At 39.0% G+C, this 26,599-nt stretch overlaps 2 protein-coding genes and 1 pseudogene across 10 annotated transcripts in view; 2 read left to right on the top strand and 1 right to left on the bottom strand.

Moving 5' to 3' along the window:
* MLLT10 (MLLT10 histone lysine methyltransferase DOT1L cofactor) overlaps positions 1 to 26,599 on the bottom strand; it is a 200,228-nt gene that overhangs the window by 119,190 nt on the left and 54,439 nt on the right. For all 9 annotated transcript variants that reach the window (XM_037510692.2, XM_054695130.1, XM_054695131.1 and 6 more), the window contains one exon: positions 13,934 to 14,043. In XM_037510692.2, coding sequence (XP_037366589.1) covers positions 13,934 to 14,043 — 110 coding nt within the window. The remainder of the gene's footprint in view (positions 1 to 13,933; positions 14,044 to 26,599) is intronic.
* On the top strand, positions 6,104 to 7,864 carry LOC119245112 (ran-specific GTPase-activating protein-like). Its single transcript, XM_037511378.2, has 2 exons — positions 6,104 to 6,145; positions 7,285 to 7,864. Exons 1-2 carry the CDS (start codon positions 6,104 to 6,106, stop codon positions 7,735 to 7,737), a joined length of 495 nt encoding a protein of 164 aa, XP_037367275.1. The 3' UTR covers positions 7,738 to 7,864.
* LOC119244738 (heterogeneous nuclear ribonucleoprotein A1-like) lies at positions 10,492 to 11,590 on the top strand (annotated as a pseudogene).

Below are 26,599 nucleotides of genomic sequence, written 5' to 3'. Positions count from 1 at the left end.
ATAAAAAAAAAATCCCTTTTATTATCGAAGCAAAAAAAAAAAAAATCAAATACTTGGGAATAAATCTAACAAAAGAGGTAAAGGACCTATACAAAGAAAACTATAAAACACTGTTAAAAGAAATGGAAGAAGACACAAAGAAATGGAAAGACATCCCCTGCCCATGGATTGGAAGAATAAACATTATTAAAATGGTCATCCTACCAAAAGCAATATACAGATTCAATGCTATTCCAAAAAAAATTTCAATGACATTCTTCAACAAATAGAACAATTCTTCATGAAATTTATATGGAATCACCAAAAACCCCAAATAGCCAAAGCTCTCCTGAAAAAAAAAGAAGGGAATGGAGGCATCACACTCCCAGACTTCAAACTGTACTACAAAGCCATAATCATCAAAACTGCATGGTATTGGAACAAGAACAGACACACAGACCAATGGAATCGAACAGAAAATTCAGAAATAAACCCACAGATTTATGGTCAACTAATCTTTGACAAAGGAGCAAAGAATATGCATTGGAGCAAAGAAAGTTTGTTCAATAAATGGTGCTGGGAAAACTGGGTCACTACATGCAAAAGAATGAAGCTTGACTACTACCTCACACCATACACAAAAACCAACTCAAGGGTCTCCCCAGTGGCGCAGTGGTTGAGTGCTGGGTTGCAAAGCTGCCCGCGGCCTCCGCAGCGCCGGTTTGATCCCCGGCTGCTCTCCGGCCACTGGAGGAGGGTCCCACATGGCGCGCAGGCCTTTCCTGCCGCCCGCTGCTCCCCTCAGCAGTGTGCTTCGGTCCTTCTGCCTGCTCTGCTCCCCGCTCTGGCTCTGGTGAATTCTCTCACCCTCCCGCGCTTCTGACTGTACCCAGTGCATGTATAAACAAAAGAAACAAACAAACAAATAAATAAAACATGCCTCTATAAAAAAAATTATTAAAAAAAAAAAAAACAACTCAAAATGGATTAAAGAACTAGACATAAGACCTGAAACCATAAAATACATAGAATGAAACATAGGCGAAATGTTAGGGGGAAAAGGATGTCCCAAAGCTAATTCCATACAGGCTTTGTGGACTCCACCCCCACCCCAGGTCAAAGCCAAAGACAATGGGAACTCCAAATCCCATCACCACCAAAGGGAAGGTGGCTGGGACCTGAGGGTGGGGTTAAGCAGCCAGGTGGATATAAAAGGCAGACACATGGGCTTTGGGGATCCCCATTTTTGGCTCTCTGCCAGCTCGCAGCGTCCGGCCAGCTCTGAGAGTGACTTTGGGTTTCCAGGTCGTCGGATCGGGTAGGACGCATTAAAGACTTTATTTCCCTATTTTCTCCCTGAGTTGTACATTTTCCTTATTTCCTTTTCTCTTGTAAATAAACCTTTTATTAACCCTTTTGTGTGTGTCTGTAGTAGAGTATTCATAAGTCCCTTTAAAGCGCGCGGGTGAGGACCCACAGCCAGGAACCCGTTTAATATCGGGGTTGCTCTATAACAGAAACACTACGTGATATGCACATCAAAGACATCTTTACAGACACATCACCCAAAGCGGTGATAGTGAAGGCAAAGATAAACAGCTGGGACTACATCAAATTAAAGAGCTTCTGCACAGCAAAAGAGACAATAACAAAAACAGAGAGAAACCCCACCGACTGGGAGAACATTTTTGCACACAACACTAATGATAAAGGACTGATGACAAAAATCTGCAAAGAGCTGATGAGACTCAACAACAAAGAAAATAATCCAGTCAAAAAATGGGCAGAAGAGCTAAAAAGAAAATTCTCTGAAGAGGAAATGCAAATGGCCAACAGGCATATGAAAAAATGTTCAACATCACTTATAATCAGGGAAATGCAAATCAAAACTACCATGAGATACCATCTTACACCAGTGAGAATGGCACATATTAAAAAAATTAGCAACAACAAATGTTGGCGAGGTTGTGGAGAAAAAGGAACTCTTCTGCACTGTTGGTGGGAGTGCAAACTGGTCCAATCACTATGGAGAGCTGTGTGGAGATTTCTGGACCTACTAAACATAGAGCTTCCATATGATCCAGCAATTCCACTCCTAGGTATTTACCCAAAGGACACAGAAACATCAATTCCAAAGAGAACCTGCACCCCTATGTTTATAGCAGCACTATTTACAATAGCTAAGCTTTGGAAACAACCCAAATGCCCAAAAATAGATGACTGGATCAAGAAGATGTGGTACATATATACCATGGAATATTACTCAGCATTCAAAAAAGATAAACACATGCAATTTGCAGCAACATGGATGGCACTGGAAGGGATCATGCTCAGCGAAATAAGCCAGAAAAAAAAAGAAAAATACTGGATGGTCTCACTCATGGCAGGAATCTAGAAAACTTAAATAAGGGACCAGGAAAAAGAATAACTATAAGAAAGTAAAAATCAATATCAACAAACAACTATGAACCAGAGACACTCTATGGGGAGTGGGGGGGTGGGGAAAGGAGGGATTGGGGCCAAAATAAGGGGGTTGCAATTGTATGGGGAATATAAAAATAAAATTTAAAAAAAAACAATATTATAGTTGCATAAAAATAGACACATGGATCAATGGAACGGAAATTGAAAGCCTCGAAATATATCCATATATATACCAATACTTAATTCACAATAAAGGAGACACAACCATGCAATGGAAAAAGGAGAGTCTCTTTAACCAATGGTGGTGGGAAAACTGGATGGCCACATGTAAAAGACTGAAGTTGGATTACTCTCTCACTGCAAATACAAGATAGTCTAAATGGGTTGGGCCTCCCCGGTGGCGCAGCGGTTGAGCACTGGGTTGCGAAGCTGCCCGCAGCCTCTGCCGCGCCGGTTCGATCCCCAGCTGCTCTCCAGCCTCCGGAGGAGGGTCCCACATGGTGCGCAGACTTCTCCTGCCGCCCGCTGCTCTCCTCAGCAGTGTACTTCATCAGTCTGCCTGTTCTGCTCCCTGCTCTGGCTCTGGTGAATTCTCTCACCCTCCCGCGCTTCTGACTGTACCCAGTGCTTGTATAAATAAATAAATCTTTAAAAAAAAAAAAAAGTCTAAATGGGTTAAAGAATTAGATATAAAACTTTCAACAATAAGATACATAGAAGAAAACATTGGCAACACATTTCAGGACATGTATGATAAAGATGTTTTTGGTAAAGATAATTGAAATTACCTCAAAATTGAAAAGTTGTTACATAGCAAAAGAGTACTAGATTTAAAAAGAAAGGGCCTCCCCGGTGGCGCAGCAGTTGAGCCCTGGGTTGCGAAGCTGCCTGCAGCCTCTGCACCGCCAGTTCAATCCCCGGCTGCTCCCCGGACACCGGAGGAGGGTCCCACATGGCACGCAGACCTCTCCTGCTTCCCGCTGCTCCCCTCAGCAGTGTACTTCGGTCCTTCTGCCTGCTCTGCCCCCCGCTCTGGCTCTGGTGAATTCTCTCACCCTCCCGCGCTTCTGACTGTACCCAGTGCTTGCATAAATAAATAAAAATAAATCTTAAAAAAAAAAGAAAAGAAATACTACTACGAGGCAATAATATCCAAGTATAAAAAAAAAACTTAGTCAACAATAAAAATCCAAAGACAATTAATAAATGGGCAGCAGCTGAACAGACAACGGACCAAAGAAGATATCCTGAGAACCAACAGATACTTTGAAAAATGTCCACCATCACTTTTAGTAAAGGAGATGCAGGTCAAAACACATAAGTTATCATCTCACACCCATGAGAATGGCACCTATTAAAAAAGACCTCCAAGAAGTAGTGCTAGAGAGGATGTGGAGAAAGACGAACCCAATTACACTCTTGGTGAAAATTTAAACTGCTAGAATCAATTTGGAAAACAATCTGGATTTGCCTTTACAAACCAGAAATAGAAATACCACACGATGAGCAGTCCTACTCTGGGGCATCTATCCAGCAAACATGAAACCACCAACTCAAAAAAGTATATGCTCAATAATGTTTACTGTGGCATTGTTTACAATAGGTAAGACATGAAAACAACCTGAGTGCCAAACAGTGGAATACTATTGAGGCATAAGGAAAAACAAAATACTGCCAATTTACAATATAATGGATATAGCTGGAAAAATTACATATGTTAGTAAAATGACAAAGACAATATTGTACATTTACAAAGCAGACAATACAACAAAGAAAAATATCTATAAAAATCAGGAGACACAGGTCTCCCTGATAGCCTAGGGGTTAAGTCTCACAACTCAAAGGCACCCTGAAGACACACTAACAGCTTGAATTGGATCCCAGATCAGGGAGCTAACCCATATGGCACAGCAGACCTCTCCTGTCTCCCCTCAGCAGTGTATTTCAGTACATCTGCCCATTCTGCTCCCACTCTGTCTCTGGTGAATCCTCTCACAGCCCCCTTCCACCCTCCCATACCTCTGCCCCGCACCCTATTTCTTCTACACAAAAATAAATACAATCTTAAAAAAAAAAAAAAAATCAGCAGACACTAATAAAAGAAGTGAGGTTTCTGAGATGGAGGCAGAGAGGAAAGTGCCAAAGGGGTATGAGAGATAGTGGTGGGAAGGGGGAGTGTTGGGGAGGGAAAAGGAAAACAGTGAATTTTCTGCTATTTAGACATGCTATACAGTTAACCTAGGAAATTTCCCTTCCCATCACTCACGGTATTATTTGTTATTCTATGAACTGCCTATAATCTCCCCTTTCCCACCTACTAACATAGTTTATGTTACTTTCTCAGCCTGGAATTATTATTTGATCCTTTTAGCCATAGATCAAATTCCTATTATTTTACAAAGTCCTAATCATCTCCTTACATGCTTTATTCAATTCCTTACATCATTTCTTTATTATGTTCCATGACACTTCTTCATATATTATTTTTCTTTACATAGAACACTATAATCATTTACTTGACAAACCTTCTGAGAGTGTCACATGGAAGAAAACCCCATTGTTTATGCATCTTTGAATTTCTAATGTCTAGCACAGTGCTTGATACTAAATAGGTCCATAGTTAGAACTCAAAACCTTAATATCTGCTCTCCAAATTATCCTTTACTACCATTCAATCAAAATTTCTGTTTTCTAAAACCCAACAATCCATTATTCAATTGCTTCTCTCCTTTCAGAATTATTCAATACATGCCCCCAAATAGACATAGTGAATATTCATAAACAGAATCTTAAGTTTAAGGTTAGCTTTAAAAAACAAATCAACAACTTAAAAATCCTTGAGACACATATAATAACCACATCTATGGAAAACTACAGAGGGAATGAACTGACAAAAGGAGGGAAAAATTAAACTTGATGAAGAAATATACCATGTTGAAACTGAAATTGATATTTAAAACTAAATCAATTCTTCCTCCACAAAATATTTCATTGCAATGCCACTATATATCAAAACCTGTTTTGTTAGTCCTAATATTCACCCAGAAAGAAATAAAAGACACAGTATGTTCTACCATGTACTGATAAAATGTACAAAATCCATAATAATTTAAAATGGCACAGGACAGAAAAAAAATCAAGAATACCCAAGACTTTAATAATGACTCATGGGGGCCTCCCCGGTGGTGCAGCGGTTGAGCGCTGGGTTGCAAAGCTGCCCGTGGCCTCCACGACGCCGGTTCGATCCCCAGCTGCTCCCCGGCCACTGGAGGAGGGTCCCACATGGCATGCACACCTCTCCTGCCACCCGCTGCTCCCCTCAGCAGTGTACTTCCGTCCTTCTGCCTGCTCTGCCCCCCGCTCTGGCTCTGGTGAATTCTCTCACCCTCCCACGCTTCTGACTGTACCCAGTGCATGTATAAACAAAAACAAACAAATAAATAAATAAAGCATGCCTCTATTAAAAAAATAATAATAATGACTCATGGTATTTTAAATAACTGTACAAAAAAAATAGATTATTCAAAAATAAACTGAAAAAGTTGATTCACCATGTAGGAAGGGGAAAGTTAACACACCTCATTATATTCTACAGTCAACTCTAAATAGATAAAAAGATCTATTTCTAAATAATTCATCCTTCTTTCTACCTTCCTTACTCTTCCTTGAATACTCTTAAAGCCATGAGGCAAAGCCAAGCATGCTGCAGAGGAAGGAGCCTTCCCCCCACCCCCATCCCAATGTAATTATAGTCCCAAGTAAGATTGGTTAGCACCATAAAGGTGTTGAGGGGGCAGGTGGGGAGAAGTGGTGTCACAGTAAAATATCAGAAATTGAGCAATGTGAGGATATAAACCTGGGGAGAGGGAGAGAAAGTGGTACTGGAATGAGGCTGAGTATCAAATCCCAAAAATGACACAAAGGGCAGTCAGGTAAGGAAGAAGCAGCAACCCAGAACAAGGTATGAGGTCTGAAAGAGATTAGGATAACAACAAAAGAAGGCTTGTTAATACAAGAGCAATTGATCAAGTAAGTAAATACATAGAGGATAATGGAAGTCAGGTTTCTTCCATTGTCATAAATATGTTTGGCATGAGTCATAAATATGAAAAGAAATGAATCAAAATGTATCCGCTATTGCTAGATTAGATTTGGGGAAATTAATGAGTATGGTTTTCTTTATATAGACAGATAAATAAAGAAATACATATAGATATATATTTCTGTGTATATACACAGAACTACATATAGATATACACACACACATATATTGTATATACACAGAACTACATATAGATATACACACACACATATACATCACACACACACAATCAGAAATATCATTACAACTTCAATCTTCAATATATAAAGATAAGTATAGGAAAAAATGGTGTGAATGTTTGCATATCTTTGTATCTATACGAATGCATGTATTTCCTAGCTATCCACACTGACAGAACAGGGTGTAGCAATAGCCCATTAAAAATAAGCACACACACATGGGCCTTCCCAGTGGCACAGCGGTTGAGCGCTGGGTTGCGAAGCTGCCCGCGGCCTCTGCGGCACCAGTTCGATCCCCGGCTGCTCCCCGGCCACCTGAGGAGGGTCCCACATGGCGCGCAGACCTCTCCTGCCGCCTGCTGCTCCCCTCAGCAGTGTACTTCGGTCTTTCTGCCTGCTCTGCTCCCTGCTCTGGCTCTGGTGAATTCTCTCACCCTCCCGCGCTTCTGACTGTACCCAGTGCTTGTATAAACAAAACAAACAAACAAACAAACAAACAAATAAATAAAACATGCCTCTATTAAAAAAAAAAAAGCTTTAAAAAAAAAAATAAGCACACACTGTTCACCTTGGTTTCTAAATATCAATCTCACTTAAAAGGAATCAAGACTCTTTGGAGAAGAGTGGAAGGAGCGAGGTACTGGTGACGTCAAGCTCCTAAAACATAAGGAGAAAGGGACCATCCGCCTCCTCATGAGGAGGGACAAGACTCTGAAGATATGCGCCAACCATTACATCACACCAATGATGGAGCAGAAGCCGAATGCGGGCAGTGACCGAGCCTGGGTCTGGAACACCCATGCTGACTTTGCTGATGAGTGCCCCAAGCCAGAGCTGCTGGCCATCCGCTTCCTCAATGCTGAAAATGCACAGAAATTCAAAACAAAATTTGAAGAATGCAGGAAAGAGATCGAAGAGAGAGAAAAGAAAGGATTGGGCAGAAACGAAAATGCTGAGGAAGTGGTGGAAAAGCTGGAGACTCTCTCTGTGAAAGAAAGGAGCGAGGAGCTGGGCAAGGCGGACACCAAGGAGAAAGCTGAGGACAAGCAATAAGTCGTCTCCCTTGTTTTCCTTCCCTTCTTTCTTTCCCTCCTTTTAAAAAAATCTTTGCCTTGCCCCTCTTTGGTTTGTTTTTATTCTGTTTTGTTTTTACAAGGGACTTTATATAAAGAACTGAATTCAAAAAAAAAAAAAAAAAAAGACTCTTTGGAGAACGGTGGTGACTCCAGGGGTACAATAAACCTAGAAGTAAAGAAATCTCCCAGAATAATAGAAACATTTCAGAAGACACAGAAGCAGTTTGAAGCTGTCCGCTAGCCAAATATGAGACAATACAGAGTATCAAAATTAATGATAGTAATGAAGAATGAGTGACCCATTTTATTCAAAATGAAATAGCATGGTCTCTCTGGTGTCGCAGGGGTTAAAGTCTCAGTGCTATAGCCAGCCACTGCAGGATGAATTCAATCTCCACATGAGTTCAATACCCAGCCAGGGAGCTAACCCACATGGTGGCAACAGACTTCTTGTCTCGCCTTCTGCTCCCCTGAGCAGTGTATTTCAGTAGATTCGTCTGTTCTGCTCCCCACTCTGTCTCTGATGGATCCTCTCACTCCCCTCTGCGCCTCTGGCCTACACCCCAGTTTTTGTGTGCTTAAATAAAAATCTTTAAAAATTAATTAAATAGCAAAACACATAGCCATGCTAATGTAGTTAATTGAGGAGTTGAGTTAGTTTTTCCTTACAGCAGAATGCCAAATTTAAAATAAAGGAAAAGAATCAGAAAACCACCAATTGCCACATTATAGTAATTAATAAAACCAAGAAACATCAATGGATGCTGAAGTAGTGAGTGAAAAAGCACAAGGAACAAATATTTACAAATAAAGTACATCCCCACAAAATGCTTATTGATTATAAACAGGAAAAAAGATTAACTTACAGTGAAAAAACCTTGCAGACACCACCTTAACCAAGTGATCAAGGTACCACCAGTAATGGGAAAACTAAAATCACATAACACCGGATAGGATGCAAGGAGAACAACACAGCATCACTTCTGTGACATTCCTCACCAAAACCATAATCTTAATCATGAAGAAATATAAAAAAAAAAAAAAAAATCCAAATATGTGGCCATCCTTCAAAATAACTAGCCTGTAATCTTCAGAAGCATCAAAGCTACAAAAGTCAAGGATACCGGTAATACTTGAGGTAAAAGAGACTGAAGAGTCTCTGCAATGTGATCTTTTTATAGACAACATTATGAGGAAAATTGGAGAAACAGGAACAAAAATGAAAGAAATAATGAATGAAGTTTGTGTATTAGACAGTAATAATGCATAAATGTGTATGTTCTGATTGTGTTAGTTATAATCTGGTCATACAAGAAAAAGTAATGCTTTACAGTAACTATATAGAAATACACTCTGAAGTGTCAGTATTATCCTAATACAATGGAGGAGAGGAAGAGCTCTTTGTACTATTAAAAGCAGCCTTTAAGCTTCTGCATAGCAAAAGAGACAATAACAAAAACAAAGAGAAACCCCATCGACTGGGAGAACATTTTTGCACACAACACTAATGATAAAGGACTGATCACAAAAATCTGCAAAGAGCTGATGAGACTCAACAACAAAGAAAATAATCCAGTCAAAAAATGGGCAGAAGAGCTAAAAAGAAAATTCTCTGAAGAGGAAATGCAAATGGCCAACAGGTATATGAAAAAATGTTCAACATCACTTGTAATCAGGGAAATGCAAATCAAAACTACCATGAGATACCATCTTACACCAGTGAGAATGGCACATATTAAAAAAATTAGCAACAACAAATGTTGGCAAGGTTGTGGAGAAAAAGGAACTCTTCTGCACTGTTGGTAGGAGTGCAAACTGGTCCAACCACTATGGAGAGCTGTGTGGAGATTTCTGGACCTACTAAACATAGAGCTTCCATATGATCCAGCAATTCCACTCCTAGGTATTTACCCAAAGGACACAGAAACATCAATTCCAAAGAGCACCTGCACCCCTATGTTTATAGCAGCACTGTTTACAACAGCTAAGCTTTGGAAACAGCCCAAATGCCCAAAAATAGATGACTGCATCAAGAAGATGTAATACATATACACCACGGAATATTACTCAGCATTCAAAAAAGATAAACACATGCAATTTGCAGCAACATGGATGGCACTGGAAGGGATCATGCTCAGCGAAATAAGCCAGAAAGAAAAAGAAAAATACCGGATGGTCTCACTCATAGCAGGAATCTAGAAAACTTAAATAAGGGACCAGGAAAATGAATAACTATAAGAAAATAAAAATCAATATCAACAAAAAACTATGAACCAGAGACACTCTATGGGGGGTGGGGGCGGGGAGGGGAGGGATTGGGGTCAAAATAAGGGGGTTGCAATTGTATGGGGAATATAAAAATAAAATTTATTTTTAAAAAATCTTTAAAAAAATAAAAAGAAATAAAAAGAAAAAAAAAATAATAAATAAATAAATAAATAAAAGCAGCCTTTACCTAAGTTTGAAATTATTTCAAACTTGAAAGGAAAAACAATTATTTTTAAAAATAAATTTTGAAAGTACCCTGGGGTAGTGAAAGATATATTTTGCATGGGCATCAAAGGCAAAAACAGTAAGCATAATATCTAAATTACATAAAAAATTTCTAGTACTTCTGTACTAGAAAAAAACTAACAAGCTAGAATAGCAACAATAAAAACAATGAAGACAAAATTAAAGTTAAAAAACAAATGGTGGTTTTCTTTGCCAAGTAAGCATCATAATGGCCACCATGTCTAAGTCAGAGTCTCCCAAGGAGCCCGAATAGCTGCAGAAGCTATTCATCAGGGGTTTAAGCTTTGAAACAACCATGAGTGTCTGAGAAGTCATTCTGAGTAATGGGGAATGCTCACAGACTGTGCAGTAATGAGAGATCAAAACATCAAGTGATCCAGAGGCTTTGGGTTTGTCACTTGTGCCACAGTAAAGAAGGTGTATGCAGCCATGAACGCAAGGCCACACAGGGTGGATGGAAGCGTTGTGGAACCAAATAGGGCTGTGTCAAGAGAAGATTCTCAAACCCCTGTTACCCACTTAACTGTGAAAAAGATTTTTGCTGGTAACATCACTGAAGATCATCACCTAAAGAGATTATTTTGAGCAGTATGGAAAAACTAAAGTGATTGAAATCATAACTGATGGAAGCAGTAGCAAGACAGACTTTGCTTTTGTTAACTTTTGATAGCCATGATTCTGTAGATAAGACTGTTGTTCACAAATACTGTACTTTGAATGGCTGCAACTGTGACGTAAGGAAAGTCCTATCTGAGCAAGAGATAGCCAGTGCTGTATCCAGCCAAAGAGGTCAAAGTGGTTCTGGAAACTTTGGTAGTAATCATGAAGGTGATTTTGGCAGGAATGACAACTCCGGTCATGGAGGAAACTTAAGTGGTTGAGGTGGCTTTGATGGCAGCCATAGTGGTAGTGTCAATGGTGGCAATGGGAATGGCTATAGTGGAAAATGTAATGAGGTGGTTATGGAGGTGGCAGCCCTGGTTACTCTGGAGGGAGGAAAGGCTATGGAAGTGGTGGACAAGGTTATAGAAATTAGGACAGTAGCTATGGTGGAGTGAAAGCTATCATAGCTATAACAATGGAGGCAGCTTTGCCAGTGGTAATGGAAACAATTTTGGAAGTGGTAGAGGCTACAATGATTTTGGCAATTACAACAACAAATTTTCTGATTTTGGATCCATGAAAGGAGGAAACTTTGGAGCAGAAGCTCAAGCCCCTGTGGTAGTAGAGCCTAATACTTCACCAAACCACGAAACCAAGGTGGCTATGGTGATTCCAACAGCAGCAGTAGGCATGGCAGTGGCAGAAGGTTTTAATTAACTGCCTGGAAACAAATCTGAGCAGCAGAGGAGAGCCAGAGAAGTGACAGGGAAGCTACAAGTTACAAGAGATTTGTGAACTCAGGGTCTATCTGCTACAAAGAAGACATGTTCTAGACAATACTCATGTGTATAGACAAAATACTCAAGGACTGTATTTGTGACTAATTGTATAATAGGCTATTTTAGTTTCTGTTCTGTAGAAAGTACAAAACATTCCAGCAAAGGAATTTTAACATAGATTTTTTTTTCACTCATGCAGATGATTACTAAGTGTATATAGTCCGTGATGATGAATAAATGTCTTTTAAAAATAAGTAAAATAAATATTTAAAAATTATAAATATGGGCAAAGGCATGTCTGTAATATAAAAACACTTTACAAGAAGACATAAAAATATCTAAAATGAAGTACTAAAATGAAGAGTTCTTGAGCCCCCCTGGTAGCACAAGAGGCTAAGCACTACACTATGAAGCAATCCACAGCCTCTGCAGCACACGTTCGATCTCCACCCAGCCAGGGAGAAACCCACATGGCACAGCAGACCTCTCTTGTCTCACCTGCTGCTCCCCTCAGCAGTGTGTTTCAGTCAGTCTGCCTGTTCTGTTCCCCACTCTGTCTCTGGTGAATCCTCTCACTCCCCTGCATCTCTGGCCTCTACCCCCAGCTCTTGTATGCACAAATAAACAAATCTTATTAAAAAATTAAATAAAATGAAGAGCTCTTTAATGTCAATTAATAAACATAAATAACCTTAAAATTTTTTTACATAGTTGACTTTACCAATACCTAAAAAAAGAAAAATTCTAACACTATAATTATTTTTCACTAAGAAGAATAGCAAAGATTGTTTTAACGGTACTACACAGAGCACTTAATAGGATAGAAGACTATAAGCAATCTCATGTATCATTATCATAGCATAAATCAGAAAACACATCCTGGAAGGGCAATTTCATAAAATGTATTTTTGAAGCTTCCAAAATGTTCATACTGACTTACAAAAAGATTCTATTAATATGTACATGGCCTGAACCTCAAGGAGGTTCTTCAACAATAAAGGAATCCTTGGATTAAAAATTATCGGGACTAATGGTATTCTGTATTCATGCTACATACTCACTCAAAACAATTTCAAAAATATAATTTGCTGACCCAAAAAAGTATGCAAGGTAAGTTTTAAAAACAGACCAAACAATATAAGCGATATAAACCAATATTTTATACTATCCTTAAAAATGCATAAAAAGCATCTAGAAGGATCTGAATGGAAAGATTTATGATAGTTGCTGGCAGTTTTCTATATTTATTTGGTATTTCCCAATCTTTAAATAAATATTAATTTACATAATAAACTGCTATATACAGAAATAGTTGAAACCTTAGAATTGGCTGCAATATGACATTTTTCACTCACAGATTGAACAGGTACCGTCAATTAAATGACAACACTGTATTTAAAGATACACTGTATTTAAACAGTAATGGATGAATTATCTAACATGTAAAAGTAAATAAAAATAATAATACATATATGTGCTAAATCACAGAAAAAAGGAGGAGAGTAAACATTACTTTTTTTTCTTAACAATGTCAAAAACAAAAATCCTATCTCAGAGGTAGAAAGTAAATTGGGAGGGTAGAGCAAATAACACACTGTAACAGAATTTTTTTTTTTTTTTGGTGGGACCCTCGCTGGTGGCCGGGGAATGAACTGGCGCTGCAGAGGCTGCAGGCAGCCTTGAAGCCCAGCGCTCAACCGCCGCGCCACCAGGGGAGGCCCTGTAACAGGATTATTTTTAAAGAAAGGATGTGTGATATCATAATGAATGTTAAAACATTGATTCAAATTAAGTGTCACTTTGGTATTTGAAATAATAAAAAAGGTCAGTAATTTTTTTATTTTTATATTCCCCATACAATTGCAAACCCCTGATTTTGACCCCAATACCTACCCCCTCCCCCCCGCCCCAAGTGTGTCTCTGGTTCATAGTTGTTTGTTGATTTTGATTGAGGTCAGTAATTCTTAAAAGACAAATCTAAAAGGATTAATACATGCTGCAAATGTTTGAATAATTAATACCAAAGTTAGTATAAAAAGTAGAAAGTTTTGTTTGCTTGTTTTGTACTCCTGTAACCTTAATAACATATTTTAATAAATAAATCTAGTTTAACACAATAATTATCATATTTTCAAATCCTCTGAAATCTGATATGGATCTTGTAATTTAAAGTTTATAATGAAAGTCTACAATAAAACAAAACTAAAAATTCCTTTATACTTCCCATTTTTAAAGCAAAAGACTTACATGCAAACAGTAATAAAATATCCATTTTACCTTATTATAACGATCATGTGGAACAGACTGTAAAACAATTGGTTCCATTGTAGAAACATTGGCAAACTGTACCTCTGGAATATACAGGGCACAAACCACATGAGCCCAACCTAAAAATAAAATAAATTGTCATTTTCCAGTTTTAATAAAACTTTTTCAAAAATAAAATCATAACATTCTAAATTGATCCCTTAAATGCCTACTTAAGCAAGTACACAATGAAATACTAACAATTATTAACAATTACTTAGAGTACATGAGAACAGTCAAACCACTCCTGTTAAACCTTTCTCAAGCATTTCTCCAGTTATTATGCATGTAACATATACAAAGAGAAAAAAATTTTAATTGAAATTCTAGCACTGACACTTCTTTTTTTAAAAAAAGATTAATTTATTTATGCACACAAGAGCTGGGGTACAGGCTTGGGGTGCAGGAGTCACCAGAGACAGAGTGGGGTGCAGAGCAGGCAGATAGACTGAAGTACTCTGCTGAGGGGAGCAGCAGGCGAGGCAGGAGAGGTCTGCCTCGCCATGTGGTTTTCTCCCTGGCAGGCTGGGGATCGAACTCGTGCTGCAGAGGCTGTGAACTGCTTCATAGTGCAGTGCTTAACCCCCTGCGCCACCAGGAAGGCCCCCACTGACAGTTCTTTTAAGAGCAGATTTATAATTCAAATCAAAACTACTACTAAGAAGCACAATAAATTTACTTTTATAATGCTCATTTTTTAAACAAGTATTACTAATATTCATTAGTTTACTATTTTCACTTAACATATCTTAACAACAAATATTAAGTGTTAATTTTTTTTAATTTTTAAAATATCTCTGAGGGTATCAAAGAACTGATATGATCATGAAGAATTATGGGCTCAAACTCAGAAAAGGATGAGTCCAGGGAACACAGCTCTTGCTGCCCAGAGGACATTTGTCTATTTCAGGTGAAAGGTATTTTTGACAAATTCAGAGGACTGAAAGACGAGGGATGTGACTCCATAGGGGAACTAATACCAAGGGGGAACTATTCAGTCCCTCACTCCCTTTCAGATGGACACTGAAGGGCTGCAAGCCAGGAACAACAATAAAATAAAAGACACTGAGGCTAGGATTTGATCAACTCAAACTCTGAAATTTGATTCATGTAATCCTAAATTACAAATGCCCCAAGAACCAGAGAGAACCAAATATACATCAAATTTCCTCTCTGAAGGAAAACAATGTCAATGTGGCTACCAGCAATGTCTTGTGTTAGTTCATTTTCAGCACAATAAAAAGTTCCAAACACGTGTAAGATGACAACATGAATGAAAGTAAGCAGAAACAAAAAAAATATCAAAACAGTCTGCATTTTGGAGATTTAGATACTGACATTAAAATAAGTACGCTTATTAGTTTCAAATACATAAAACACAAAATAAAAAATTTCTTCAAAGAAGTGAAAGCAGGGGCCTCCCTAGTGGCGCAAGGGGTTAAGCACAGCACTATGAAGCTATCCACAGTCACGGCAGCATGAGTTCGATCCCTGGCCAGGGAGCTGAACACATGGCACAGCAGACCTCTCCTGTCTCTCCCCCACTGCTCCACTCAGCAGTGTATTTCAGTACATCTGCCTGGTCTGTTCCCTGCTCTGTCTCTGGTGAATCTTCTCACCCCCCTGCATCTCTGAACTGCACTCCATCTCTTGTATGCATAAATAAATCAATCTTTTTAAAAAAAAAAAAAGTGAAAGCAATAATAAATAAAAATTCTAGAATACAGAATTTGTTTAAATCAATGGAGAGGAGGGGCCTCCCTGATGGCACAAGGGGTTAACACCTATGAACCTACCCGCAGCCTCTGCTGCACGAATTTGATCCCCGGCTAGCCAGGGAACAACTCACATGGCGCAGCAGACCTCTCCTGTCTCACCCGTTGCTCCCCTCAGTAGTGTACTTCGGTTAATCTACCTGTTCTGTTCCCCACTGTCTCTGGTGAATCCTCTCACTACCCCCACACCTCTGGCCTATACCCCAGTTCTTGTGTGCATAAATAAATAAATCTTTAAAAAAAAAATCAATGGAGATATAAACACAGATAAAAACAGAATCAGAGAGCAACAACAAAATAGGTCAGAACAAAATAACCAGACTCTTACTAAAAAATATAAAAGTATTAGAAATACAAAAAGATAGAAGGTATGACTAGAATAAGCAAGTCGAAACACATGTAATACAGTTCCAAGAAAAAATGAGAGAAAAAGGCATGAAAGCAGTATTTGAAATAACACCTAAAAGCACTCCAAAACAAAAGAGAGCAAATCGTCGATGGAAAATTCAATGAAACCCAGTGTTATGGGCCTCCCTAGTGGCACAGGGGTTAAAGTCTCAGCCCTATCAAGTTACTGCCAGCCACTGCTGGACCAGTTCAATCCCCAAGCAGGGAGCTAACCCACATGGCACAGCAGTCCCTTCCTGTCTGGTCTGTTGCTCCCCTCGGCAGTATATTTCAGTAGATCCGCTTGTTTCGCTCCCCACTCTGTCTCTGATGAATCTGGATGTATGAATAAGTGCATGTATGTGTGTATCTGTAATTATATATACATATATAATTACACCTCCCCCATCTGTGGCCTACACTCAAGTTCTTGTATGCATAAATAAATAAAAATAAACCTTAAAAAAAAGATAGGCTGCATTAGAAAACAAATTTTAATAAAGTTTTAAAAATTAAATCATACAAGATTTTTCCCCAGCATGACTGAAATGAAGTTAGAAACTATTAAAAAGAGGAAAATGGAGAATTCACAAATATGCAAAATTAAACAATAGTCTTAACCAATGAGTCACAGAAGAAATGAGGATAATAGATGGTCAAAGGGTAGATGGTCAAAGGGTAGACTTCCTTTTTTTTTAAGATTTATTTATTTATTTATACAAGCACTGGGTACAGTCAGAAGTGAGGGAGGGTGAGAGAATTCACCAGAGCTAGAGCGGGGAGCAGAACAGGCAGACTGAGGAAATACACTGCTGAGGGGGACAGCAAGAGAGGTATGTCATGCCATGTGGGACCCTCGCTGGTGGCCGGGGATCGAACCGGCGCTGCAGGGGCTGCGAGCAGCTTCACAGCTCAGCGCTCAACCACTGCGCTACCGGGGGAGGCCCAAGACTTCCTTTTGAAGTGATGAAAGGTTTAGAAATTAAAGAGATGGTGTTTTCACATGATTGTAAATGTTCTGAATACCACTGTGTTGTTCAATTTAAAATATTTAATTTTATGTTATGTGAATATCACATCACCTCCATTTTAATTATATATGTATATATAATTACAGATACACACATACATGCACTTATTCATACATCCAGCACCCAAAAAAAGTATAATTAATTCATGTCTCGAATTTAATAAAAGATTACCATATATGCAAAGAAACAAAAAAATCTATGAGAACAATTAATCATCAATTAAGAATTTACACTTAAAAAAAGAATTTGTATTTGCATCATTACCATTCCAAATGATATAATTAACTGAAAAAGACAGTTGTAATGATTTCATCCCATATGTGCAAAAAGTAAAGACACAGAAGATATAAAAAAGATCCATATTAAGCAGTAAACAAGTGCTTAAACAAAAATAATTACAATTCATTGTGGTTTATAACAAAGATAAATGCATGACAATGACTGCAGAAAGACCATAAAAAGAGAAATGGGTGTATACGTATACCTATACTACATACCCATTATATTATGTAAAGGATCTATGAATATCATTTGATGGTAGGCTGAATTAAGAAAAAGAAGTATACTTTAAATGCTAAGACAATAACTAACACAACAAAACATAAATCTAGTAACACAACAAAGATAAAATAGAATCATAAGAAATCTCACCAAAAAGGCCATAAACTGAAAAACAGATGGCACAAATAAAAAACAAGTATTGGGATGGCAGATTTAAATCTCACCATATCATTAATCACACTAAATGTAAATAAAGTAAACACTCCAACTATAAGGCACAGATTTTAAGAATGAGGAAAAAAATAAGTGGTCAATAAACACAAAACAGTATATGTTTAACATCATTAGTCATTAGAAAAATACAAATCAAAACCAAAGTGAAATACCACTTTATATCCTCCAAGATGCCTAAAATCAAAAAGACAGGGCCTCCCTGGTGGTGCAGGTAGTTGAGCAGAGCGCTGTGAAGCTGTCCACAGCCTCTGCAGTGTGGGTTCAAGTCCCGGCCATCCAGGGAGCTACCCTCATGGCACAGCAGACCTCTCTTGTCTCGCCCGCTGCTCCCCTCAGCAGTGTATTTCGTCAATCTGCCTGTTCTGCTCCCCACTCTGTCTCTGGTGAATCCTCTCACCCTCCCACACATCTGGCCTGTACCCCAGTTCTTGTACAAATAAAATAAATCTTTAAAAAAGAAAATCAAAAAGACAAACATTAAAAGGTAGAAAAATACAACTAATATACTAGTACTGTAAATATGAAATGTTACATTTAGAAAGAGATTGGCAGATTCTAAAAAAAAACCCCAGAACACATGACCTAAGAATTCTACTTTTGAGAAAATAAAACATATTTGCAACAAAAATACTTGTAAGTAAATGTTTAAAGCACTATTATTAAAATAGCCAAAAGGAAGAAACAATCCAAATATATAGTGTTGAATGAATAAATATGATTAAAATTAGGACATCATTTAACAATTCAAAGAAATGTACTAAAATCATATGCCATGTTAAAGCAACAAGACAGAGTGCATGATTCCATTTATTTATTTATTTGTTTGTTTGTTTGTGTTATTCAGAAGATTTATTTATGCATACAAGAACTGGGGTGTAGGCCAGAGGTGCAGGGGGCGAGAGGAGTCACCAGAGACAGAGTGGGGAGCAGAACAGGCAGATCGACTGAAATATACTGTTGAGGGGAGCAGCGGGTAAAATAGGAGAGGTCTGCTGCACCATGTGGGTTTCTCCCTGACCAGCGGGGTATAGAACTCTGCTGCAGTGGCTGGGGATAGCGCAATAGCACTGGCTTTAATTACTGCGCCACCAGGGAGGCCCAGTATGGTTCCATTTATATAAAATATCCAGAACACGGTAATGTAAAGAGTAGATTAAATGGCTGCATAAAGTGGAGGTGGTGTGAGGAAGGAGGAATGGTTACAAGGCATCCTTGCCTTTTTCCCACTCTTAGAGAAAAATCTTTCATTACTGAGTATGATACTAGCTACGGACTTTTCATATACAGCTTTTACATACATGCTGAGGAAGTTTCCTTTTATTCCTGGCTTGATAAGATTATTTATCATGAAAGGGTGCTAGATTTCTTCAAATGCTTTTTTTGCACCAGTGGAGAAGACTGTGTGGGCTTTGTGCTACATTCTATTAATATAGTAAACTGCATTAATTTTCTTATGATAAGCTATTCTTACACTCCGGGAATAAATTCCACTTAGTCGATACATATGATCTTTTTCATGCGCTACTGGATCTGGTTAGCTAACATTTTGTTGAGAATTTTTACATCAATATTTATCAGGAATACTAGTCTATAATAATACAGTATCGGGCCTCCCCGGTGGCGCAGTGGTTGAGCACTGGGGTGCGAAGCTGCCCGCGGCCTCTGCGGCGCCGGTTCAATCCCCGGCTGCTCCCCGGCCACTGGAGGAGGGTCCCACATGGCATGCAGACCTCTCCTGCAGCCCGCTGCTCCCCTCAGCAGTGTGCTTCAGTCCTTCTGCCTGCTCTGCTCCCCGCTCTGGCTCTGGTGAATTCTCTCACCCTCCCGCGCTTCTGACTGTACCCAGTGCATGTATAAACAAACAAACAAACAAATAAATAAAACATGCCTCTATTAAAAAAAAAAAAAAAAGATCCCAGCCTTTTATAATAATACAGTATCACCCCTCTTCTCTAATTCTAATCATTTGAGTCTTCTTTTTTCACAATGTGGCTAAGTTTATCCACTTTGTTGATCTTTTCAAAAATACTACTTAAAAAAAAAAACACTCTTAATTTTATTGGCTTCTTCCCCTATTCATTTTCAGTGTTCTCAGCTCTAATCTTTGTTATTTCCTTTTTTCTGCTCACTTTCAATTTAGTTTGTTCTTTTTCTAGCTTATTGAGGTATCAAAGACAGAATGTTGACTTGAGATCTTTATGTCATATTCAAGAAGAAGGCATAAGGAGGAAAAACAGGAAGATTTTATAGGGACAATTACAGAAAGATTGGCAGGGCGGAGATTCACATAGTTCTGTAGACAGCTGAAAAGACTGATCTTCCATTTACTAAAGCAGGCAGAGTAAGAAAGTGAAATGAGAAATTAGAGTTCAGATGCCCATGTTAGTTTAAGGTTGCCTACTATTTAAGGAAATAACGTAAGGTAACTTGACATGTATTCTCCAGAGGTCTAGAAAGAAAGAATGGTTAGGGCTAAATATTTGGAGGGTTTCAGTATATACCATAAATGTTTTTTAAAGCTTTGATAATAAGCTCCACTTTGTAAATGTACAAGGTCTACATCCTGAAACACTCTATTACTTACAGAGTAACATCTACAAGAGGAAAATCAAGAAAATAAGGAAGGGTGGTCAATAAGGTTGGAAGAAAAGAAGAGTAGTGTCCTATTAACAGAATAAAATAAGTGCTCAAAGAAAGAAAGAATGGGAGTCCAGCAAGACGGTGGCAGAGTGAAGACACTGGACTGACCTCCTCCAAACACACACAACAAAAACTGATGTAATGCAAAGCCCCCGCAAAAAAACTTCAGGAAAAAAAATAACTGTCATTGTACACAATAGGAACACTGATCTGACAAAAGAGGCAGGAAAAACTTTAAGTGAACTCTGTTTAGTGATAATTGGGCAGTACAACTCACAAGACAGAAAAGTAGATGCAGTGGTACAGAGCCCCCTACGGCTACTGACTCAGGCACACACCAAGAGTGGAGCTCTAAAGACCAGGCACTGCACTGGATAAGGAAATGCAGGAGCAGACACTCAGGATGTAGGCTGCACTGATGGATAGCTGCTGAGGTTGGGGGCACAGGACAAGGACTACCAGCTTGAACATGGAGCTCATAACACAGAATAGCTGTAGCCTGAATCAGGTTAGCGCACCTGTACTTCCTTATAGAAGAGGCTACTACTGATATATCCAAAACATTTGCCAATCCCCACAATGAAACACTTCACAGCACAAAATTCAAATTTATGAGTCAACTGGGGGTAATCTTTTGATCCCTATTGCCCTGGTCATCTTTTGTCAGTACCAGCTCTTGACTACTCCAACAGGTATAAAAACAACAGCTGGAAAATTATCTACTAAAAACATACAAAATCGGGCCTCTCTGGTGGTACAAGGGGTTAAGCACCACACTATGAAGCAACCCACAGCCTCTGCAGCACGAGTTCGAAACCTGGCCAGGGAGCAACCCACATGGCACAGCAGACCTCTCCTGACGCACCTGCTGCTCCCCTCAACAGTGTATTTCATTCGATCTGCCTGTTCTGATCTCTACTCTGTCTCTGGTGAATCCTCTCACCCCCCCATACCTGTGGCCTGTACCCCAGCTCTTGTGTTCATAAATAAATAAATCTTTTAAAAAAAAACTATAGCTGAATTTAAAAATAAAATTGAGGTTATCAATAGCATACAGACAGAAATAATGGAGAAAATTAATGAGCTTGGGCCTCCCCGGTGGCGCAGCGGTTGAGCGCTGGGTTGCGAAGCTGCCCGCGGCCTCTGTGGCGCCGGTTCGATCCCCGGCTGCTCCCCGGCCACCGGAGGAGGGTCCCACATGGCGCGCAGACCTCTCCTGCCGCCCGCTGCTCCCCTCAGCAGTGTGCTTCGGTCTTTCTGCCTGCTCTGCTCCCCGCTCTGGCTCTGGTGAATTCTCTCACCCTCCCAAGCTTCTGACTGTACCCAGTGCATGTATAAACAAAACAAACAAACAAATAAATAAATAAATAAATAAACATGCCTCTATTAAAAAAAAAAAAAGAAAAGAAAATTAATGAGCTTGAAAGAACGGTAAAGAAATATAATAAGAGATAAATATACCATATTATGACTAAGCATCTTATATAACAAAAAGCAGTAACATTCATAAATATATATGCACCAAATGGTGGAGCACAGAGATACATAAGACAATAACAGAACCAAAAGAAGATTTTGATAACACAATAATACTAGGGGACCTAAATACCCCAATTACAAAAATAGACATATCAACAAGACAAAGGATAAATAAGGAACTAACAGCTTTAAATGAGAAGCTAGAACAAATAGGTCTAACAGATAACTACGGAACATTCACCTAAAAACTGCTGTATACACATTATTTCAAGTGCACATGGAACACTTTCATGAAGCGACCATACCTTAGTACACAAATCAAATTAGTAATAAAAAACATAAAGACTGAAATTGTGTCTAGTACCGTCTCTGACCACAATGACATAAAACTAGAAATAGGGAAAAACTGAATACATAGAGATCAAACAACATGCTGTATAGAAATTGGATAAAAAAGAAAGTCAAAGCAGAAATTTAAGAAGTTTGACTAACAGGGCCTCCCTGGTGGCGCAAGAGGTTAAGATGCAGCACTGTGAAGCTGTCCTCCACTGTAGCACAAGTTTGGTCCCCAGCCAGGGAGGTGACCCACACAGCACAGCAAACCTTTCCTGCCTTGCCCACTGCTCCCTTCAGCAGTTATTTCAGTCAGTCCACCTGTTCTGCTCCCCGCTCTGTCTCTGGTGAATGCTCTCACCCCTCACACCTCTGGGCCTGTACACCAGTTCTTGAATATATAAACAAACTATTTTAAAAAAATTAAAAGTTTGACTAATGAAAATGGTGATACAAATGACCAGAATCTATGGGATGCACAAAAGCAGAGTTAAGGGGGGAAATAATTGCAATACAAGCCCATATTAAAAAAAAAAAAAAAAAAAAAACAAGAAAAATTCTAAACAACCTAATTTCACCTATAAAGGAACTTGAAAAAGAAGGAAAAAATAAGATCAAAAGTTAGCAGAAATAAGGAAATAATAAGAGTGGAAATAAATGAAATAGAGATCAAAAAGATTAGTCTCAGCACCACACAAAAATAGCCAATGAAACTAAAAGTTGGTTCTTCAAGAAGATAATCAAAATAGGGGCCTCCCTGGTGGCACAGGGATTAAAAGGACAGCCCTATCAAGCTGTCCTCAGCCACTGCAGCAGGAGTTCGATGCCCAGCCAGGGAGCTTACCCACATGGCAGACCTCTCCTGCCTTGCCCGCTGCTCCCCTTAGCAGTGTATTTCAGTAGATCTGCCTGTTCTTCTCCCCACACTGTCTCTGATGGGTCCTCTCACCCCACACACCTCTATCCTGTGCCCCTCTGTCTTGTATGCATACATAAATAAATCTTTTAAAAAAATAAACAAAATAGATAGACCTCTAACTAGGCTAACCAAAAAAAGGAGAGAATAAATATTAATATACAAAATCACAAATGAAAGAGGAGAAATCACTACAGATAGTCAGAAATACCAAAAATCAAGAGAGTACTATGAATAACTATATGCCAATAAATTTGATAGCCTTGAATGGATCCATTTCAAGGCCAGCATAATCCACCAAGACTAATCCAGGAAGATACAGCTGAAAATGAACTGATCACAAACATGAAAAATGAAACAGTAATTTAAAAAAGTCTTCTGAAAAACAAAAGCCTAGAACACATGTAATAGCTTTACAAAAGAATTCTATCAAACTTTTAAAGAACTTCAGCCCCCCGGTGGCGCAGCGGTTGAGCGCTGGGTTGCAAAGCTGCCCGCAGCCTCTGCAGCGCTGGTTCGATCCCAGGCTGCAGTGCACTTCAGTCTGCCTGCTCTGCTCCCCGCTCTGGCTCTGGTGAATTCTCTCTCCCTCCCGCGCTTCTGACTGTACCCAGTGCTTGTATAAATAAATAAAAATAAATAAATCTTAAAAAAAAATCTTTTAACAAAAAAAAAATAAAGAACTAATGCCACTTGCTTAAATGGTTTTAAAACCCAAGAAAAACAATGCTCCCTCACATATTTTATAATGCCAGCATTACCTAAATACCAAAACTAGACAAAGACAGCCAAGAAAATTATACACCAATTTCTCTGATGAACAACAACAGAAAAAATTTTCAACAAAATATTAGCAAATCAAATTCAAAAGTGTATCACAAAAATTATACACCATGATAAGTGGGATTTATCCTAGGTATGAAAGAATGGCTTATTACACACAAATCAATGTAATATATTTTACCAACAAATGTAAACATAAAAATCATGATGCATCAACAGATACACAGAACGTACTTGATAAGATTCAGTACCCATTTATGATTTTTTAAAAAATCTAAGATGGAACTAGAGGGGCCTCCCCGGTGGCACAGTGGTTGAGCGTTGGGCTGTGAAGCTGCCCGCAGCCTCTGCAGCACCAGTTCAATCCCGGCCACCGGCAAGGGTCCCACATGGCATGCAGACCTCTCTTGCCGCATCCGCTGCTCTCCTCAGCAGTGTACTTCGTCAGTCTACCTGTTCTGCTCCCCACTCTGGCTCTGGTGAATTCTCTTACCTTCCCGTGCTTCTGACTGTACCCAGTACTTTGCTTAAATAAATAAATAAATAAATCTTAAAAAAAAAAAGACGGAACTAGAAAGAACTTATCTCAATATAATAAAGGTCATGTATCACAAGCCAAAAATCAATATGATACTCAACAGTAAAAAACTGAAAGTTTTTCCCCAAAAGATCAAGCACAAAACAAGCTGCTCACTGTCACTAGAGGTTTGGGCCAGACCTATCAGACAAACATATGAAATAAAGGGGATTCAAGTAAAAAGGAAGTGAAACTATGATTATTCACAGATGGTATGTTATATATAAAAGATCCCAAAGGACTTCCCCGGTGGCACAGCGGGTTGAGTGCCACACTGTGAAGCTGTCCACAGCCTCTGCAACGTGGTTTCGATCCCAACCCGCAGGCGAGAGTCCCACATGGTGTAGCAGACCTCTCCTGTCGCACCCGCTGCTCCCCTCAGCAGTGTATTTCATCAGTCTGTCTGTTCTGTTCCCTGTTCTATCTCTGGTAAATCCTCTCACCCTCCCACGAATCTGGCCTGTACCCTGGGTTCTTCTTTAATTTTAAAAAATTAAATAAATACATAAAAAAAAAATCCTAAAGACTTCATCAAAAAGTTACTAGAAACAGGGCCTCCCTGGTGGCGCAAGGGGTTAAGATGCAACCTATGAAGCTATCCACAGCCACTGCAGCACGCATTCTATCCCTAGCCAGGGAGCTACCCACACTGTGCAGCAGACCTCTTCTGACTCACCCGCTGCTCCCCTCAGCAGTGTATTTCAGTCAATCTGCCTGTTCTGTTCCCCTCTGTGTCTCTGGTGAATCCTCTCAGCCCCCACACCTCTGGTCTGTACACCAGTTCTTGTATGCATAAATAAATCTTTAAAAATAAAGTTATTAGAAACAATAAATGAATACAGCAAAATGGGAGGCTACAAAATCAACATACAAAAATCCAGTTTTTAATATATCGTGAATCAAAGGCAAAGTAAATTAAGAAAATAACTATAATTGCTCCAAAAGAACAAATAAATACATCAGAATCAACCTAATAACGGCAAGAGAACTATACAAGAGCTACAAGATTTTTTTTTTAATTATTTATTTATTTATTTGCACTAAAGCCGGGGTACAGGCCAGATTCGCGGAGGGTGAAAGGATTCACCAGAGACAGAGCAGGGAACAGAACAGGCAGACTGACTGAAATACACTGCTGAGGGGAACAGCGGGCACAACAGAAGAGGTCTGCCATGCCATCTGGGACCCTCACCGGCCGGCTGGGATCGAACCAGCACTGTAGAGGCTGCAGACAGCTTCACAGCACTGCACTCAACCGCCTGCACCACCGGGGGAGGCCCAGGAGCTACAAGATGTTATTAAAGGACTTTTATAGAGATATTAAAGAGATGGATTTCAATACACTCATCATCAAAATCCCAGCAATATTTTTCAAAGAAACAGAACACAAAATACTGAAATTCATATGGCACCAACAAAATTCCACAAATCGCAAAAGCGACCCTAAGAAATAAGGACAGAAATGGAGTTATCATTTTATCTATTAACTTTATTATAAAGTAACAGTATTAACAAATGCTATTAGTAATAAAGTAGATATGTAGACCAATGGAAGAGAAACTAAGTCCCAGGGAGGAAAAAATCCATGCATATACCAGCACATAATCTATGATTAACCATCCATACCCATTGATATATGGAAAAAACAGTTTCTTTAATGAATGGTGCTGGGAAAATTGGAAAAATACACATGAAAGAATGAAGCTGGATTACTTGCTAACACCATACACAAAAAATAAATTCCAAGTGGATAAAATTAAGATTTAGATATAAGACCTGAAACAATCAAATACATAGAAGAAAACATTAGCAACACATTCCCTGCTAACAACAATAAAGATATTTTTGGTGACTCGACCCTAAGCAAGGGAATAAAAAACTAAAATAAAAAATGGGATTACCTCAAGTTAAAAAGCTTCTACTTCACTGCAAAAGAAAATGAAAGATGATTAAAATGACCCCTACTGAATGGGAGAAAAT

This window comes from Talpa occidentalis, unplaced genomic scaffold (genome assembly GCF_014898055.3).
Source record: "Talpa occidentalis isolate TD23 unplaced genomic scaffold, MPIMG_talOcc4v2.1 talOcc4.14, whole genome shotgun sequence".
Lineage (NCBI taxonomy): Eukaryota > Metazoa > Chordata > Mammalia > Eulipotyphla > Talpidae > Talpa > Talpa occidentalis.
This window is presented reverse-complemented; position numbering and strand designations above follow the sequence as displayed.

Bases quoted from the DNA above. Each gene is read 5' to 3' on its own strand.
- LOC119245112 (XM_037511378.2), top strand. From the start codon at position 6,104: ATGCTGCAGAGGAAGGAGCCTTCCCCCCACCCCCATCCCAAT. The intron at 6,146-7,284 runs GTAATTATAGTC...CTCACTTAAAAG, and splicing joins CCCCCCACCCCCATCCCAAT to GAATCAAGACTCTTTGGAGA.